Genomic DNA, 18,093 nt, shown 5'->3' with positions numbered 1-18,093 from the left:
ATGCATAAAAAATTAATTAGTTAGGAAATTCAATTGTGACTATCTGTCAAACTGCACCAGTTAAACTTTGCATATCAGCATATCATGAAGGCAAATTTCTCAGACATAAAGTTGCTCCAACTTTTTGCAGGTTTTTCAGTGAAATTGTAAACTGTCTTTATGATACTAGCCACAAGTATTTTATTGCATGCTGAATAAATTAACTCAAACGTGGTTGGAAAATATATTTTTAACCTGGGAATCGTACTTTTTTTTTAATCAAAGTTACTAGCTAACAAAATAGAGTAAAATTTCTCTAAACGGCTGTCAAATTTAAAGTGCAACTCTCCAGTCCACCACAGGAGGGCGCCAATCGACCACGAAAGTGCTTGTAACAACAACAAAAAGAACCACGAAGTATGTTTTATTTTTTTAGGTCGCGAGTTAACACAAAGGGAAAACTAATAGAAAACCTACGACCTCCTCTGCGGCTATCGGTGTTCGTGAATCATATTGCTGAAACTACACCCGTTACATTGCCCCGCTGTCAGTTTCTCCACCACACCTCCGTGTGAAGCACGGGACCTGCGTGCTCAGCGGGATTGGTCCATCATATCGTCGGGTATCAGTCCGCTAGCTAGCTGTCGTAGTTCAGACCCGGAGTACTGAGAAGAAACCTCACTATTCTGTCTTGTACGCCAGAAAAACACGTCAAGGTAAGGCTTCATGTGTTTCCAAATAGTTTTTTGGGGTTTGTTGTCATACACTGGATGCGAATCGGTCGCGCGAGCATCCTTGCCTCTTTGCCGCCTGTCCATCAACATCTGTATCTTGACAGATGAGGCAGCTGCTAACGTTAGCGGATGTTTGGAGCTAAGTTTAGCTTCAGACGACGGGGACCCTCGTTTCCTCCCGTGGATTTGTGATGTGAACGTTACTCGTGTTAATGTTCGTGGTCGATGTGATGATTCACAGTTTGTGGGTGTAAAGACAGCCATTGTTGTCTCACACACAACACACAACGAGGCTGAACCTGTGTGTGTGTGTGTGTGTGTGTGTGTGTGTGTGTGTGTGTGTGTGTGTGTGTGAGTGTGTGAGTGTGTGAGAGAGAGAATTTGCAAGAAAACGAGACAGCGACTCTCAGTCCAGTTGTTTAATTAAGAGTTAATATCTAACGCTCAAAGTTAGTTGATGATGTAATGTAAACAGTTGTATAATCATTATTAATATCTGTAGCTCTTTAAGAATCCAAAGTTGCATTGCCATATTATTTAGAAAAGATCAAATATCGGCTCTAATGTTTCTTCATTATTTATCAGTATTTAAATGCTTTTGGGATGTTTTTAAATTACCCTTTAATCCATTATCTTATGTATAGCAGCCGTTGCTGACTCGCACATAAGGATTCATCATCTTCGGTTATCATATGATGACACCCTTGAAACTTATACTGATGATCCAATAGTAAATCCTATATTTTTGAGCTCAGAGAATTAATAGCACTGTGTATTTTACCAGATGGTCTGTGTTGACAAATTTGGATACATGTATTATATGGATGTTCGTTACTTTGTGAAAACATATAATTATAAGTTTAGATTTTTCAGGAAGAAAATAATTGATTAATCAATTTGTCGATCGACAAAACAACTTTGATCATCAAGTAATTCTTCATGTCAAGCAAAAATGTAAAGGTTGTCAAAGGTCTCCGTTTTTGTGGCTGATTCAGAGTTGATACTGAAACAGCAGTGACTTGTGGTTTATTTTGGAGTTAAAGATGTTGACTACCAATTAGTTATTTCAGATTCTCAGTAGAAATCTGCTGCGATTGTGAGATAGCACTACCGTTAAGTTGGCTGAGGAAGCTCATCCCTCCATTTACAGGAGCTTATCTCTTGCACGGCTCCGCAGATCACTGACGGGGGTGCCCTGTTGATCTTTTAATGAAGCTGGGGATCCTCCTCTGCTCCAGATGGCCCAGTGTTGTACGTCTGTGGGACCGTGTCTGTGTTGTTATTAATGCTGTACATGGCTTGGACCCCCTCAAGCTCGGATAAATCCTTTCTCCCCCTCCCCGCCTGGCCGCATAGTGAAGGTCAGCTCATGTGACTTCAGTTCCGATAAGAGGCGCAGTACGGCATCTGGAGCTTGGCGGCATCTGTTGGCGTTTCGCAAGGCTCAAATCTAACTGCTTGTTCTTCATCTAGCTGTTGTGATCACCAGGGATCAGGGACATTTAAGGCTTTAACCAGCAGGTCAGTTATCCATGATTTAGAGCGTCTTTATCTAGGAACTAGTAGATATGTCAAAGCAGCTTTTTCGGCTCCAAGGTAAAGGATTCTAAGGAGTGCTAGGCTACACAGTAATTTGTAGTTTCAGAAACTCACTTCCATAATACTGTTGACACTAAAACGTCGTTTAAAACTCAGTTGTCATTCAGCGGCCTTTTCTTTAAGACTCAAGCGACTGCGAATCCTACTGGTCCGACAGCGACTGCAGATAATAAATCACCAAAGACAAAAGGAACCACAGTCTGACGGATATTCATGGCTAATTTTTAAACCCTGCTGGGTAGAGAATGAGATTTGCAGTGATATTGGTGTCTCTTGCTCTAAATGATAATATCATGCAAAAGACATTTTCCCACCATCAATGTAGAAACCACTGTGAATGGAAATGGGCCTCAGTGTGAGCCTTGCCACTTAGCTGAGATCACAGTCGGTCAAGCTTGGTAGTTTGCATCTCTTCTTTGGATGTAAAAAGCCTGCTGTAACTGGGGGCTTCATCCATGGTTGTGTTCCTACATGTTATATAGTGTTGCTTTAGTGGCAGCGATACTGTGTGTTTAAAAACTCAAACTGGATTTCAGTAGTTTAAACGTCTAACGAGATGCACAGCTCTACCTTGTGGATAATTTGACACTTGGTATTGTAGGAAAAAGTTCCTGTCAGATATTGCGCATTTTTGAAAACAATTGTAAAATTCGAGATCGACGTAACTTCCCATAGTTATGATGATGGAGCACTTTTTGTATGTAATTTTACAGCAAAAGAGACCAGGCGGTCAAGAAGACCAGGAAGTGAGTTCCTGCCATGAAACAGTAAATCTCAGTATGATATGCGGCGATGCTTTCTTTCGATTTTGTAGGCTTACAATGCTAAATATAGGCTGAATAAGAAGGTAGCGAGGCCACCTGGAGTGGGTGTCTCTTCCCACACATGGTCCTCATTCTGAACTTGGCTGAAGCTGCCACTGTCTTGTTTTTCGCATGGCTTCCCTTTGTTTTCCTGTGTGTGTGAGATTTGCTCAGCTCCCACACACAATCCTGTCAAAAACCATGACAGAAAGCAGGAGATCCTCTCTCTCTTTCTGTCTTCCCACCCCTCCTTTCCTTCTCTCTTCATTCCTCTCACAGATAATGAGCAGATAATAAGCTGAGTGGACATGGAGATGGAAATGGCCCTCTTGAAATTATGCAAAAAAGGCTTTGGTAAGATGCTGTATATATATATATTAATTAACCATGTTACATAACTGACATCAAAAGCAGACTGAACCGTTGCTTTTATAGACGCGTCAAATCTGTCCACTTGGAGGTGAAGTTTGTGATACGAGGCTTGTTTGCATGCATTAATTAGCACTCCACAGAATGTGTGGAAAAAGTCCCGATTCTGCGGAACGAGCGCTATCTCCTTATGTTTCACAGCTAGTGAGCACCATCTCCGATTGTTTTTTCCACACGCTTTCATTCTACCCACAACGTGGTTCATGCTGGCCAGTCAAACACTGTGTGTGCTCCAGCTCTGTGCAAAGGGAATTAAGACTGGTATGACGGAGTTGATTTAAGTCAGTTGCTACATAAAACAGAGGGAAATTCATCGGGCAACAGGAAAGTAAAGGGAGTATAGAAGCTTGTTGTTTATTTGTTCAGGTCTCCCTCAGTAATGTGAAGTGTTTGTTTCATGCACAAAAGCAAGATGTTGGTGCTGAATATGGTCTTGGGACGACATATTTTTGGAGGCCGACTCCAGGAGTCAACATCGGACTGGTTCCCCTGACGAAAAGCCGATGGGATTTCTCCTTTTGAATTAGTGCAGATAATACTTTTTGTTGCAACCAAACATTTTACGATACTTACAGGTTACGGAAACACAAAGATGCAAACTCATTTCCAGGTTTAAGGACAAAATCACAAGCTGAATGAGTAACCTTATCACCAGGTGCGCTCTGATCTGTCAGGTGTAAAGATAGTGTCATTAATATAAATTTGCTTATGTTTGCTGACACTATAGTTAGCCTGTGTAAATGTGTTATCTTTCGACTTCATCGAGATGATGAAGATACTTGTATGCTGTGGGTTAGTAAACTGCATGGTCTATAACTTTGGACTGGAACAGTAGCAGGTCAGACCGGCCTGCAAAGAACAGTTCACCCCAAAATCAAATAAAAAATCCATAGTTTTTATTGTTGTGAGCACTGCTTACATCAGCTCCAGTAACTGGGTTCTGATTTCTGGAAAGAGACATAGCTTTTAAATTTTTGATTTGTATTTTTCTGGCACTATGAGAACCACAAGCCAAGTGCCAAATAGTCACATTATACTAAAGAGAAGGCAGACATCTTGACAGCTAATATCTCCAAAACTAGGCCGCTGGCACAAAAAAAAACAAAAAACGCTGATAAATAGCACTATATAGCTAAAAAAACTAAAACAAAAGCATTTTTTTATTTTGGGGTGAACTTTCCCTTTAAAAGGGCCCAGAGGGCAAAGGATCTCGAGATCAAATGTTGCACTCGAGGCATAAGTCCAGAGACGTCTTCCATGGTGAGATGGGTAAATGCTGTTGTGACAGAGGTTCAGGGAGTTGGCCTCTGATGACACCAAGAAGGATGCAGAGTCACAAGCTGGTGTAGTGGATGCTGGTGGAGGCAGGGGCTTGTAATATCACTGTTATTACATATTATATTATATATATACATATATATATATATATATATATATATATATATATATATATATATATATATATATATATATATATATATATATATATATAATATTAAGAGAGTAGCACTCTTTTTTAGGGTAGCTATTTTGGCAATTGTTCTCCACATGTATTTTTTTTTAAAAATTTTATTCTGCAATCTGCTCTTGTGTCTTAGGCACTAATTCCCCCCGCCCCCTCCCCCCCTGCCCCCCGCGGCTCCCGTCTGATGGAGCAGTGGTTTACAGTCTTTGTGAAGAGGCACCATGTTCCCCTGTCATGTAACCCCCTGGCCCACCGCTGAACCGCCAGCCTCCTGTGGTCATGCACCGCCAGCACAGCCCTCGCAACCCCTGCCTGATCTGCTGTGCAGCTGTCCCGCTCCGCCTTTGAACGCCCACTCTGAGACGCCGTCCCCAGACCCCATGGAGTCCCTCATCGTGGTCACGGAGTACGAACCCAGCAGGCCGCCTGGAGACGCTGGGCAGGAGGAGGTGAGATGAATCACTGTATGTGTCAGATATGGAGCCTAATTGGATATTTGTACTTCGGCAGATTTAAATAATTGTATGGCACATGATGATACATGCTCATACATACACGTGATATATGTTTTTTAAAATTAGGTTTTCAGATCAACACTTTGAAGTTGTGTTTTTAAGACCACGTAGGAAGTAAGCATTATGACTTTTAACATGATAGCTTATGCATTTATTAGTGTTCTTCAGATCCATAAATAAATCGAAATTTAGGAATCATGAGCATGATTCTGACACAGTCTCAACCAAAAGTTAATTGTATTCATGTTCTCTCTGTTATATTGGGTTGCGTACACATCAACCATCATATTAATACCCAAACTGTGAAAAAAATATGATTTAAATGTATCACAACTCAGGTAGAAGAAATGGACAGTTCTGAGACGCCCGAGCCAGCTTCCTCTGTGTCGGCAGCTTTCCGGACGCCCTCCTGCGACCTGCTGTCCCACACAGTTGGCCGGTCAGAAGCTCTACTTCCCGAAAGAGGAAGATTAAACATGTCAGACCGGAAACTATCTCTGCAGGAGCGCTCGCAATCTGCAACATCCCCCTGCAGCTCTCCGGGACTCAACGGGCGTCACATTTACCCGTCACTACCCTACTCTCCCATCACGTCACCCCACTCCTCTCCACGCTTGCCCCGTCGGCCCACTGTGGAGTCCCACAGTGTTTCCATCACAGACCTCCAGGTACGGTCACGCCTTGAGGCGAACACGGCTCCTGTGTTGAGAGTTTGAAATTTAAGGGGAAGTTAATATTGCTGCTTAAAATCTGTCCCAGATATTATAATTACAATGAAACCAAGTCAGTCAAGCAATCCCAGGAAGTTAGTTAATTTAAGGCCCCTGCCAGTGTGATACTAATTATGATTATGTAATGGTCTTTGCACCATCTGACCAGTTTATTCCCTGAAGGAGCGTTACACATGAATGAACAAACTGACCAATGTTCAGATAGAGCCAGGCCAGCGCTCCTCTTGATCATTTGCTAGTTATCAAAATATCAGCATCAGACTCCACTGAAAGTAAGCAGAACTACATGTGCATTTGTCTTAAAAGCAGCAGCTCACTGGTAAAGACTGAGCTTTGTGGATGCAAAGGTAAGGTTTGACGGTCTCAGTAGATGTAGATAGTAGCTGTGATCCCTGCTAGATACAAGTACCTGTAAATGTAGACATAATCTCTCTTAGGGGCTGCAGAGGTTATCTTTTATTATATGTATAGCGTTGTTATACATAGATATATATATAGCCTTGAGACATTAGATATGAATAAGGTTGCATATTTTAAAATATCCCCGGATGATGGAATTTTGCCACTTTAATAATCCAGTTCAGAGACCAACAATCCAATACATTTCATTTCGACATGTATTTTTAATGAAGAGCTGGTTAGTCAGTGCATTGTTCGGTGTTTGCATGAATCATTCTCTGTAGGCCGCGTTCAGTTTGTTCTCACCACTGAATGTGTTCCTTCCTATCACTTATTGTTTCCACACTTGCTTTTCACCAGAATAGAATACAGCTCAGGTTTCCCTAAAGACCACAAAATATACTACAAAACACATCCCACCTCTCAAATCTCCAACCTGGGACAGTGATTGAACACAGAAAAGGTGACGCCAGTTGGAAGACATCAGGCATATCTTGGGAACACTGATGCGTAAAATGCTGCACTTAAAAAAACATTAAAAGGAAAAATAAATTGAAGGTACAGGATTTTGTACGGGATTTTTAGGGAGAGCAGATTTAGTAAGAATGCTTTTGATGTATCTCTGCTACCGAACTGCTAAAATAACCGGTTAAATTAGAAAATAAACCATTTTCTCCTCTCTTTCTCTCTCTCTTCAAGGATTGCGTTCAACTCAACCAGTACAAGCTGAAAGATGAGATTGGAAAGGTACCATCAGAGACAGCTCACTGCATGTACCCTTTCACTGACTCTTGCGGTTCCTTCTTCCTTCCGCCTACTGCATGTCTGTCAAGTAACGCCGCACATCATCAAGAACATGCAGTAACTCTCTGCTCTCCCCTCTCCCGGCTGTCCTCATTTCCCAAACTCTGTTTAACCTCCCAGGCCATGGAGGAGTTGGAAGCTGGGCGAGAGGCTGGTATAAATAGCGCTCTCTCAGGGTTGTGCCAGGCTTAGTGGATACAAGTGTGTGTTTATGTGCTTGTGTGTGCACGCTTCAGATTGTGGGGTTCATAAGACAGAATGTGCATGACTGCTGTGAGTTTGTGCGAGAAGATAGACATGTTAATGTGTGTGGTTTTGTGTTCAGCTGAGACTATTAGAGCCCTTTAGGACTGCTGGAGAGGCTCCTGTTATCAGATCATCTCGGGGACAGGAGGATGAGCACTGTGCTGCCTCTCCAATCTGCTCCCCCAGCAGGAACTGATCCTGATCCCCCTCTCTTTCTGTTTTTGGGCATGAAATTGTACACACAGGCTACTAATTGGGCCTAGTTTTTATCCTGCATTTCCTGTGTGCGTTTGCGTGTTTGTGTGTGTGTGTGTGTGTGTGTGTGTGTGTGTGTGTGTGTGTGTGTGTGTGTGTGTGTGTGCGCGCAGGGGAGCTTGATAGCATAAGACAGATTCAGTTTCCGTAATTAGCCTGAAATGAAAAATGAAAGAGAGCGAGAGCGATGATTTGAATTTCTCTGTTCTCACTTTGAAGCAGCTGGTACTCTTCCAGTGTACACTGTCAGCCCACTCACTTCCCTTTGTGTGTGTATGTTTGTGTATTGTTTCTCGTGTGTTTTTGTATTTATTTAGATTGCTTCGCACATAGTGTGATAATTTATTTTCACATGAAGAATGACAGCTGCTCAATCTCACTTTAATGGCTTCTTTTCCATTTTACTTATTTCCGGACCAGGGCTCCTATGGTGTTGTCAAGCTGGCTTACAACGAGGACGACAACACATACTATGTGAGTTCTTGTTGCGCACACAAAATACTGATGTGATCTCCATTCACCTAATACCTCATAATTGTCAAACCCTTTTGTGACATTAAGTGATGTGATGTCATGTGAATCTGAAATGACATGAACATTTCTCCAGTCGATTGTGCCTCAACACATCCGCTTGAAATTTTTGCTGTTCAAGATTATTGCTGCAATTCCCATCAAGCTGCATTATGTTGACAGGCAATGACATGGGGATTATTTTAATATTCCTCCCAAGTGACAAAGTCACATTTACTGATTATATCGTTGCCATAATGACAGATGGCATGAAGACTATTACAGCATATTTCCCCAGAAGAGGAAAAATATCTACCGAACAATGTAGCTGTCACACATTGCACTCTTTCATCAACACTCCCTCGATGGTTTAGCTTTGGTAATTGTTCAAGACCCACGCGCAGAGACAGACAAATCAAAGGCGGAGCAAGGAACACATGCTTATGTTCTAAGATCTAACGGGCAAAAAGCAGTTGTTCAATGAGATAAACAAGCATCTTTTATTTAGTGTCTATTGCTGTTTTTTCCACTTTTTCCAGAAAAAGGCGTTTTGATGAGCTGTTTTATTTATAATACAGGAATGTACATTACATGCATGTCTGCAAGTCCAGCTTTTAGAATCTTTTGTGCTGATGACGCTGGTCGGTGTTAGTAGTCAAAAATACAAAAAGGACACTCAAGGTGAGGAGAGACAAGTATAGACGCTGGGATATTCATCTGTGGGTGTGTGAGTGGGTTCACTGTCGGATATGCCTCAGCTCCCTCTGCTGTGTCTTACTCTTCTTTTTTGTCTCCCTTTTTCTGTTCATATGTTCTGTGGCTCTCTTGCCCCCTTGGCTCTCTCGCCCCCTCTGTCCAAACCCATCTGCCGTATTCTCCTGTAGGCAATGAAGGTGTTGTCCAAGAAGAGGCTGATGAGGCAGGCAGGCTTCCCACGTAAGTCTGGAGCCAGATGGTTGAAACAGCAGAGAGTCTCTTGTATCGCTCCAGTGGTACATGAACACTGTATACCAATTCTGAAACCCTGTCTTTCGTCCCACCCTGTCCCTCTCTCCTCCGTCAGGGAGACCCCCTCCTCGTGGACCCAAGGAAATCCCTGAGGGCCCCCCTCAGCCCAAAGGGCCCCTAGAGCGGGTCTATCAGGAGATTGCCATCCTGAAAAAGCTGGACCATTCTAATGTGGTGAAACTAGTAGAGGTAGGTGCTGTTAATACATTTTTACAGTTATCTTTTAACTTCATTGGTTTTAATTTCAGCGACAACAAGTGCAGGCATTGGATCAAATCATTAAAAAAAAGGCCCATCATATCTGAGTGACAAAAGCAATATGGCCTACTCAAGCTAAAACAGTTCTCTCGAAAGAGCAACCAAGTCATGTTGCCAACTCCCTTATCTAACAATTTGGAAAGAAGCATCCTTTATTTCACATTTCATGTTTGCATTTTGCTCATTCAAACACATCCGCTCAAAGAGGTAGCAATGACTGAAACCTCCCGGCCCTTTAAAGAGACTCAAATACAACACAACTGTGCCTGTGTATTTATTTTGACTGCATACAAAAGATGATCTGTTGTGTGTAAGTGTGTATGTGTGTGTGTGTGTGTGTGTGTGTGTGTGTGTGTGTGTGTGTGTGTGTGTGTGTTTCCACTCATTTCCCTGTCATTTCTCTGTCATTTGGTGCCAGGTTTTGGATGACCCCAGTGAGGACCATCTGTACATGGGTACGTTGTGGCCAGACAGTCAGCTTTCAGAACAACACATAGACACACACCCACACACATACACACACACACACACACACACACACACACACACACACACACACACACACACACAGTCATGCAATACATTTGAAACCCATCTTAAAAGATGTTTTTTTTTAGTTTGTTTGTGTCCTGGTAACTGAAAAGCTTTCATTATAAATCTAATCTGTGTTTCTGTCACAGTATTTGAGCTGGTCAAGCAAGGGTAAGCTAAGCCTCTTTTCTGTTAACGATTGTGTCACTGGAATGAGCTCTATCTCATTAGTTATGATTGCTAATTGTGTGTGTTAATGTATTCAGAGCTGTGATGGAGGTGCCGTCAGATAAACCTTTCAGTGAGGACCAGTCACGCTTTTACTTCCAAGATCTGCTCCGGGGAATCGAGTATTGTGAGTCTTCCAAACCAACTTTTGCACAATTTCAGGGTGTTTTTTCTCCTATCATATTTACTCACTGTGGCCTTGTTTTTCACTACAACATATACATTCTGCACCTTTATAGAAATAGCACAGTAATGGCTAAAAGCGGGTAGATTTAAATAATATATTTTCTGCAGTAAAACTCGGTTTGTAATTCCATAAACCATAAAAAAGCACAATTAATTTCTCTAATAGCGAAGCTTGTTTGTATCTAGATCTGCCCTTCGTCTAACAATTCTACCACGCCGTTTATAGTGCTTTGTCTGTGCTTTTCTTGACTCGAGCCACCATCAAGGCTCATTTCACATCAGCTCAGGAGCTTAATGTATTTCAGCGCAGGAGAAGAGGTTTTGCACAGTGTCGTCTAGGAAACTAGAGAAAGAGAGGTAGGCCTTTGCACCAGGCACACTGAAACTGACCTTCACTTTGATTTTCTTATTAGTAAATGTAAGTGGACCAGGCTCAATAGTTAGTTTAATGAATACAGTTTGATGGCTGTAATAGCTGAAACTTTATCCAACATCGTTTTTTAAGTGCACCGCCAACGTGCCAGAGATTCCTGCACATGGGACCACCCAATAAGCCAACAACTGATTTGTTTACAAATGAAAATAAAAATACTGAGAAGGTCAAAATGTAATTTAAACACCCCCCCTGCTCCAGACTCGGTTGCACTGGAGGCGAATATTCACTTAAGCAGAATTCCTAAAATGGTATATTGTTGCTGTAATATCTTTTAATGTTTTTTTTTTTCCTATTTCAACAGTACATTACCAGAGGATCATACACAGAGACGTCAAACCGTCTAACCTGTTAGTGGGAGAAGACGGACACATCAAGATCGCAGACTTCGGAGTCAGTAACCAGTTTGAGGGGGCTGATGCTCTCCTGACCAGCACAGTGGGAACGCCTGCTTTCCTCGCCCCCGAGGCGCTCTCTGAGACCAGAAAGAACTTCTCTGGAAAGGTGAAGGAACAGTCGGCTAACTTGTGCCCTCTGGAGGTTTTTGGCTGCTGAATCTATATTAATAATACATTTATCCTAGTCTTTAATATACTGTCCTAGTTGTCATATTCAGGAGACACAATATATTTCGCGTGCACAGTGGTGGATTTCCATTGTCATACACTGAAATAACAATTTTCTAACATAGAATCATGTTGTTTTGTTCTCCATGAAGGCATTGGATGTGTGGGCCATGGGGGTGACACTTTACTGCTTCGTCTTTGGTGTGGTGAGTGCGCGCTTTGGCAAAAACAGAAACGGTGGTTGCTGTGATTTTTGTTTGTTGTCTTGGAGATTCTTCTAAATGACTGATTGTCTTTCTTTCATTCACAGTGTCCATTTATGGACGAGCGCATCCTTAGTCTTCATCAAAAAATCAAGACTCAGCCTGTAGAGTTACCTGAGCGGTCAGTTCTGCTTCTCAAATCTTCGTCAAAATCACTGCAGCACCCAGCAGCATTTTGCATATCAATAATATGAACAAGAGCTAGCTTTACTTTTTCTTTTACTTTGCAAAATGTGATTTAAAAGCCTTAATCTGTAGATGTGATTTGTTCTGTCTCCACAGTGCTGACATCTCAGATGATCTCAAAGATTTGTTGCTGAAAATGCTGGACAAGAATCCAGAGACCAGAATATCAATCCCACAGATTAAGGTAAGGACTCGTTTCTTTAGCTGCAGGTTTCCATTAATATGCATTTAAGTGCATTTTATATATTTCAGTCAACCATCTGACACATAACTTTAAAAAGAGAAGAAGCGTCTGGGTGAACAGGCCTGAGTGTGCAGTGTGTAGGATTTAGCGACATCTAGTGGTGAGGTCGCAGATTGCAACCATCTGAAACTGGAGAACTACGCTGGCCTTGTCTAGAACCAGTGTTTGTTTGAATGTCCTTCAATGATCTGCATCTTTGGACTCAAAATGAAAAAGATGAAGAACACCAACGTTCTCCTGTGGGAACATCTCATCACCGCCAATGCTTTTCAATATGACAAATATTAATAACCTCATATTTGCGTTCAGGTGCACCCATGGGTGACGAGGCACGGTGCTGAGCCTCTTCCCCCTGAGGATGACAACTGTTGTATGCTAATTGAGGTGACCGAAGAGGAGGTGGAGAATTCTGTTAAACACATCCCGAGCCTGGCTACGGTGGTGAGTTAATGCACTTGTTAATGAACAATGTTTGCAGTCTGATTTGTTCAACTTAAATATCACCGCGTTTCAAATTTAGCAACCTACAATACATAGACATAACTGAGAATGAATGCTTTTCAGATAATAGCGAATTAATTCTCTGTACATGTGTATAGTATAAAAGACGCTCTTATATTACATTTATTGTGTATGTGTTAGTCACATTGTACCACCCCCATACACCACTAACACCTACTCTATTACCCTCTCTGCACTTTGTGCTCGAGCTGCTGTATGACTCATTTAGTCGCTTTGATTTACTTTCATTAGTTTTCATCAGTTAATGCCAAATGCTGTGAAAGACATGAATGTTTTGAATTAATCTGAAGCCTCTCAGTGCTTTGTTTTTTTTCTATAACTAGCAGTGAAGTGCTTTAGATAAAAGGACAGACACAAGATGAATTATCAAAACACAAAGAAATTCACCAATACTCCAAATTCACCACATTGGGTGTCATGCTGTCGTTCCTTGTCGCGGCATCACACCCAAATGCATGTCCTATGATTTCTAGATGGTTTGAGCTGAGTGCTGTCTGTCATTCTGTCAGATTATACAGATAGACTATAGTCTAGTAAAACAATTACGCTCTTTAAGAAATGTTGATGTAGCAATGAGCCCACCATTGTTTTGTACAACAGAACATTGTTTAGATTTACATGTCTGAGCATAGTTGTTATATTAGTTTATTATTGTTCGCTATTCTTCTTTAGATCATGGTGAGAACGATGCTGAGGAAGCGCTCCTTTGGGAACCCCTTCGATTGGGGCCGTAAAGAGGACCGCAGCAGTTTGTGTGCTGCAGGGCCGACGCTCAGGTGAGGATGGTTTGGAGACACACGACAGACTCTAAACTCAGTACTCTTACTCTTGCAGTAATATTAGGAGTCACAGTACAAGTCGCAGTGTGCTGTTGCTACTGTGTTCTCTTTTAGAGCTTTTGCGTTCTCTTGTACTCGTATAAAGTATAGTCAGCTAATGTTGTCAAGTATCCTGTTATTATTTCTCTTCTCCCTCTCCTGCCCTGCAGGAAAGGCAGAGCAGGCAATGTGAGGTACTGCTACATTCATTGTAACCAAAGAAGGTAAATAACTTTAGGACATCTCCTGCCTGCTGTAGTACTGTTAAGTAAATAGTAGACTTTAAGACCCCTGGCATGTTATAAGCAGCTGTTTTTCTCATTATTGTTTTAATGCTTCAGTACTCTTGAGTTTGTAAACTAGCCTGTGCTGTTTGAGCCATGTCTGATGGCGCTTTTGATGAAGCATGGGGTGTGTAGTGCAGCAACTCCCATCTGACTTTATCACAAATTATAGTCATTAAAGCTAATTAAATAGCTAAATAAATTGAATTGAAAATCTATTGGATGTTCATAATGACAAATAACTATTAGATTATTTGCATTATCTCCAAAAAAGCTAGCTGAAGCAAAATTTGACTACTTTGTATGAGCGAGGCCAAGTGACCAGAGCTTATTCAATGCTGAGGACCTGATCCGTGGAAACATTGAGAATGATATGGGGATGGACATAGTTTTATTTGACACTGTCAGAGAGGCGTTGATGCAATTTTGCAGCAACACTTAAGGCTGTGGTTTGTGGTATTGTGTCGATTGGTGTTTTATTAAGTGTATAAGGGTGAATGTGTAATGCGGCTAAATATAACAGTGCCACACTTATAACACGCCCGCAAATTAAATGAATGTCAATCTGGCACACTCAAAACAAAAGTAGCGTTTTAAATAGCAGTCACTCGTTCATCATAACCCCGCAGCATCCGTTTATCCTGATTAACACTTTGCATGAAGCATCCAAAGGACCTGGAAATAAATCGTTCTTCGTGTCTCTCCTTGATATAAATAAGTAACTCCTTTCATAGAATGTTCCCTTCCTCTCCCCTTTTTTCCCCCTTTTCTTTATTTTGTTGAGTTTCCCCTCGTGTATGATGTGTAAACTCGGCCAACAGCAATTCCTTCGTGCTGGCTGCTTCGCATTATGTGAAAATGTAATGCTTGGTTTCATTTCCTCAACGTAGCTTCACAATATCTAATTCCTTCCTCTGCTCCGTGATACAGGATTGGCGGCAGGCGCACAGCGGCGCCGTCACTAGCGCCGTCACTAGCGCTGTCACTAACGCTGTGTCTCTGGTGTGTTACTTAGGAAACAGGAGAGCGGCGACGGCATGAGAAGTATGGACCTGCCCTACGTGGGAGAAGACGAGGCTCTTTCCTGATGCAGAGGGGTCATTATGCACGCTGGTATCTGCCTGAAGGAACCACACAGCACAACACCCCTTTACTCACAGTTTTTATACTGTCTGCCTGCACCTGTGTACATTCCCTGGGAGGTGGTCAACAGTGGCGGACGCAGAAAGAAGAAGGAAAAATAAGAGAAATGAAGCTCTAAAAGCAACAATTGTATTGATTTTTCTCTTCTAATGCTCCGTTTGGGGTTGTGGGACTTGTGACTGTCTCATGAGAAAGTCCTCCTGAACATTGAACCCCATTGAACTTCAGCTCTTCTTGCCCAGCCCGCTCTCCGCCTCTCGTCCTGCATGCATTTATTGTCATCGCATGCTTCGTCTCAGGCTTCAATAGTAGAGTTTGGTGTTTAATTGTAGTTAGCCACTCGTGTTGCTCCTTGTCTTTACTTGACAATTCTTTCAGGTACACAGGGCACGGGAACCGGTGACGGTTAAGATGGTTGTCTAGACCATCACCTCGACAGTCTCTTGAGGAGAGCAGGTTTCTTGACAATGATTGTCTGGTTCACTCTGCTTCGGAGTAGCAGTGCCCAGTTTTGTAACATATTTTCGGGTGAAGAATCTGTACAGTTTTCCCAACATGAAAAAAGGGGAGTGAAAAAAAAGTTTACTTCAGTGAATGCATTTGTTTACGTTCCCAATGCAATGACTCTATAAGCTATTTATAAACATTTGCACCCTCATAGACACAGTTGTTGGATGCAATTCCCCAATTTACTGCAAACGATCAAAAGCATAACAAGCTTGTGCTTTGTGAACAGTCAAATCCATTATGACTGCATTCAAGATAGCAGAGAAATGCTGTTTTCTTCTTTTGCAAAGCTAGTGCTTTCGTCATTATGTTTCAAGGCAATATTGATTTGTTTTTAGGTGTTTGCTTTATATTTTTTTAATTCATAGAGCTACAACTAATATAGTAATGAAGGTTCTGATCTACCAAATGCATATGAGAAGAACAGAATGTGTTATTCTGTTTGCAACGGTTCGTTTCTCTCCAATTATTCGGACAAGCAAGGTTGTGTGTTGTAATACTGAGGAACAGAGTTTCAACTGTGTCATTTATTTAGTTGACTAATTTATTTGTCTCACCTCTCAAAGTGGATGTTTGTACGTAGACTGAAAAAAATGATTATTGAACCTCAAGTTACAATTTGGGAATGTTCTGTTTTGTATTGTAATAATTTCTGGTGTTATTTTAAAAGCAAAGATTTTTCAGGACACCAAAAAAAAAACGTGAAATATGTCTGATTTTGTAAAGTATAGTACAGTAACTTAAAGAAAACAAACCTTTAAACTATTTGTTCTTCATTGAACGGTGACAGTAAGTTTTGAGATGGAAGCATAGTGCAGCTGCAGACCTTTTGTAAAACTCTATGCATGACATATCTGTAGAGGTGTGGTATATATATATATGATATATACCTCAGAAAGTGTTGTCATCTTTGACGGGAGGAGAGGGCCACTCTGCAAATATTTCAAATTCATTATAAAGTACTTTTCTATGTATTGATGTGTTTCACTTTAGATGATCCCAAAGCAGTAAATTTGCATTTTCCACTTTTTTTTTCTCCTTTTGTTGATCTTATGTTTTGAGTCTAACTTTAGATAATAGATATTTGATGAGTCTCCAACATTGATTATTGACACAATATGAATTATTAACATGTTACGCTTCCACACACTAATTACTTCAGCACTAATGTGTTTACTGTCTGAGAAAGGGACTTTTTTAACCTATTACTTGCATGTCACTCTGAAGTGTCTGTTTTCTAAGACCAGTACTATGCATATAATGTGTCTCTCTGTTGGGTGCAGCGGCACGTCGTCACGTACAGTGGCTAGAAGAGGAGGGCATATGTGGTTGACTGATTCTAACTCTGTTTTTAGTTATTTTGCTTACCCAAAGTGTTTTCCAGAAAGATGTAATTACCTTGTTGTACTCCTTATAGTGGAGTGCTAAAAAAAAGAGACAGGCACTCTAGCTTTAAATTTCCATAACGTTATTGTACTGTACTTCTAAAGGATGTAACTCGATGATGATGATAGCCAATAATCTTTTAATGCCCACGATTTAGCCCGAGAATTAATTGCAAAAATGTCTTAGTTTGTGTTTTACTGTGAAACGTGACCTCATTTACTTTCCACACATTTATGAGAAATTTTACATTCTGTCTTTTCTTTTGTCATCAAAGATAAACTTTTAACCTCGAGGAAAACAACCGAGGTACTTTTCCCTTTTGGTGTCAATATTTTGACCTCGACGACCAACAAGAATGAACTGAAGGACAGTTTGGGTGAAGAAAAGCTGTAAGATAAATATTTGATACATACAATATTTAAACTTGTAGTTGTTTCAATACAGGCTTTTCTCATTATTGTCATAAGGGCCTGGCTAAGTGGTGAACCTTTATTGCTCACATGGTTTTGCTTTCAGCAGTGTAAATGTATTTAATAAAGAGCTTTGGGATCTCTTTCCCTTAAGTGCATGCCAACATACTGAACACATACCACTCTATTGTCATAGCATGAGAGGTCCTCGGCAACGAAACAGGACCTTTAAATTAATTATTCTATACATACTGTATCTTCTTATTTGAATAAAATATTATTGCCTTTCTGTCATGTTTTGTCTGATTGTTGAGCTTTGTGATAACAGTTCCAGACCTGCACCACCAGAGGGCGCTGTGCACCACAACATGTCAGAAGCTGGAAGACTCCTGAGAGCCTGAATAACACATTTTGTTCCTTTCTTGCATGTGATGACAGCTAATCTTCTACAGCTGCCGTATTCTTCCAACTGCTTTAAATATGATGCATTAAAACATCATCTACCTTCAAGCTATGTAGCAATCAAAGCCTTTATAGATGTATATTTACTAGATTTAGAATTCCCAGTTAGTATACGTATATATGTGTACATATAAATATAAATATATATATATACACAAACATATATGCATACATATAAATAATGTTTAC

The 18,093-nt window shown here is 41.0% G+C and overlaps 1 protein-coding gene across 3 annotated transcripts; it reads left to right on the top strand.

Moving 5' to 3' along the window:
* The first annotated feature begins 405 nt into the window (after positions 1 to 405).
* On the top strand, positions 406 to 17,731 carry LOC137783605 (calcium/calmodulin-dependent protein kinase kinase 2). Of its 3 annotated transcripts, XM_068573712.1 has the most exons (19): positions 406 to 695; positions 3,395 to 3,469; positions 5,143 to 5,458; positions 5,863 to 6,192; positions 7,354 to 7,401; positions 8,380 to 8,433; positions 9,354 to 9,405; positions 9,533 to 9,666; positions 10,154 to 10,190; positions 10,416 to 10,437; positions 10,533 to 10,621; positions 11,418 to 11,617; positions 11,832 to 11,885; positions 11,990 to 12,063; positions 12,225 to 12,312; positions 12,682 to 12,813; positions 13,567 to 13,670; positions 13,883 to 13,936; positions 15,012 to 17,731. In XM_068573712.1, exons 3-19 carry the CDS (start codon positions 5,231 to 5,233, stop codon positions 15,082 to 15,084), a joined length of 1,773 nt encoding a protein of 590 aa, XP_068429813.1. In that variant the 5' UTR covers positions 406 to 695; positions 3,395 to 3,469; positions 5,143 to 5,230; the 3' UTR covers positions 15,085 to 17,731. The 3 variants fall into 3 exon arrangements, with proteins under 3 accessions (XP_068429813.1, XP_068429814.1, XP_068429815.1); XM_068573713.1 differs by lacking the exon at positions 3,395 to 3,469; XM_068573714.1 differs by lacking the exon at positions 13,883 to 13,936.
* The last annotated feature ends 362 nt before the right edge of the window (positions 17,732 to 18,093 follow it).

This window comes from Clinocottus analis, unplaced genomic scaffold (genome assembly GCF_023055335.1).
Source record: "Clinocottus analis isolate CAN_PGR_092001 unplaced genomic scaffold, fCliAna1.0.p SCAF_13, whole genome shotgun sequence".
NCBI classification, from domain to species: Eukaryota; Metazoa; Chordata; class Actinopteri; order Perciformes; family Cottidae; genus Clinocottus; species Clinocottus analis.
The sequence above is the reverse complement of the archived record's forward strand: the minus strand, read 5'-3'. Positions and strand labels throughout refer to the sequence as shown.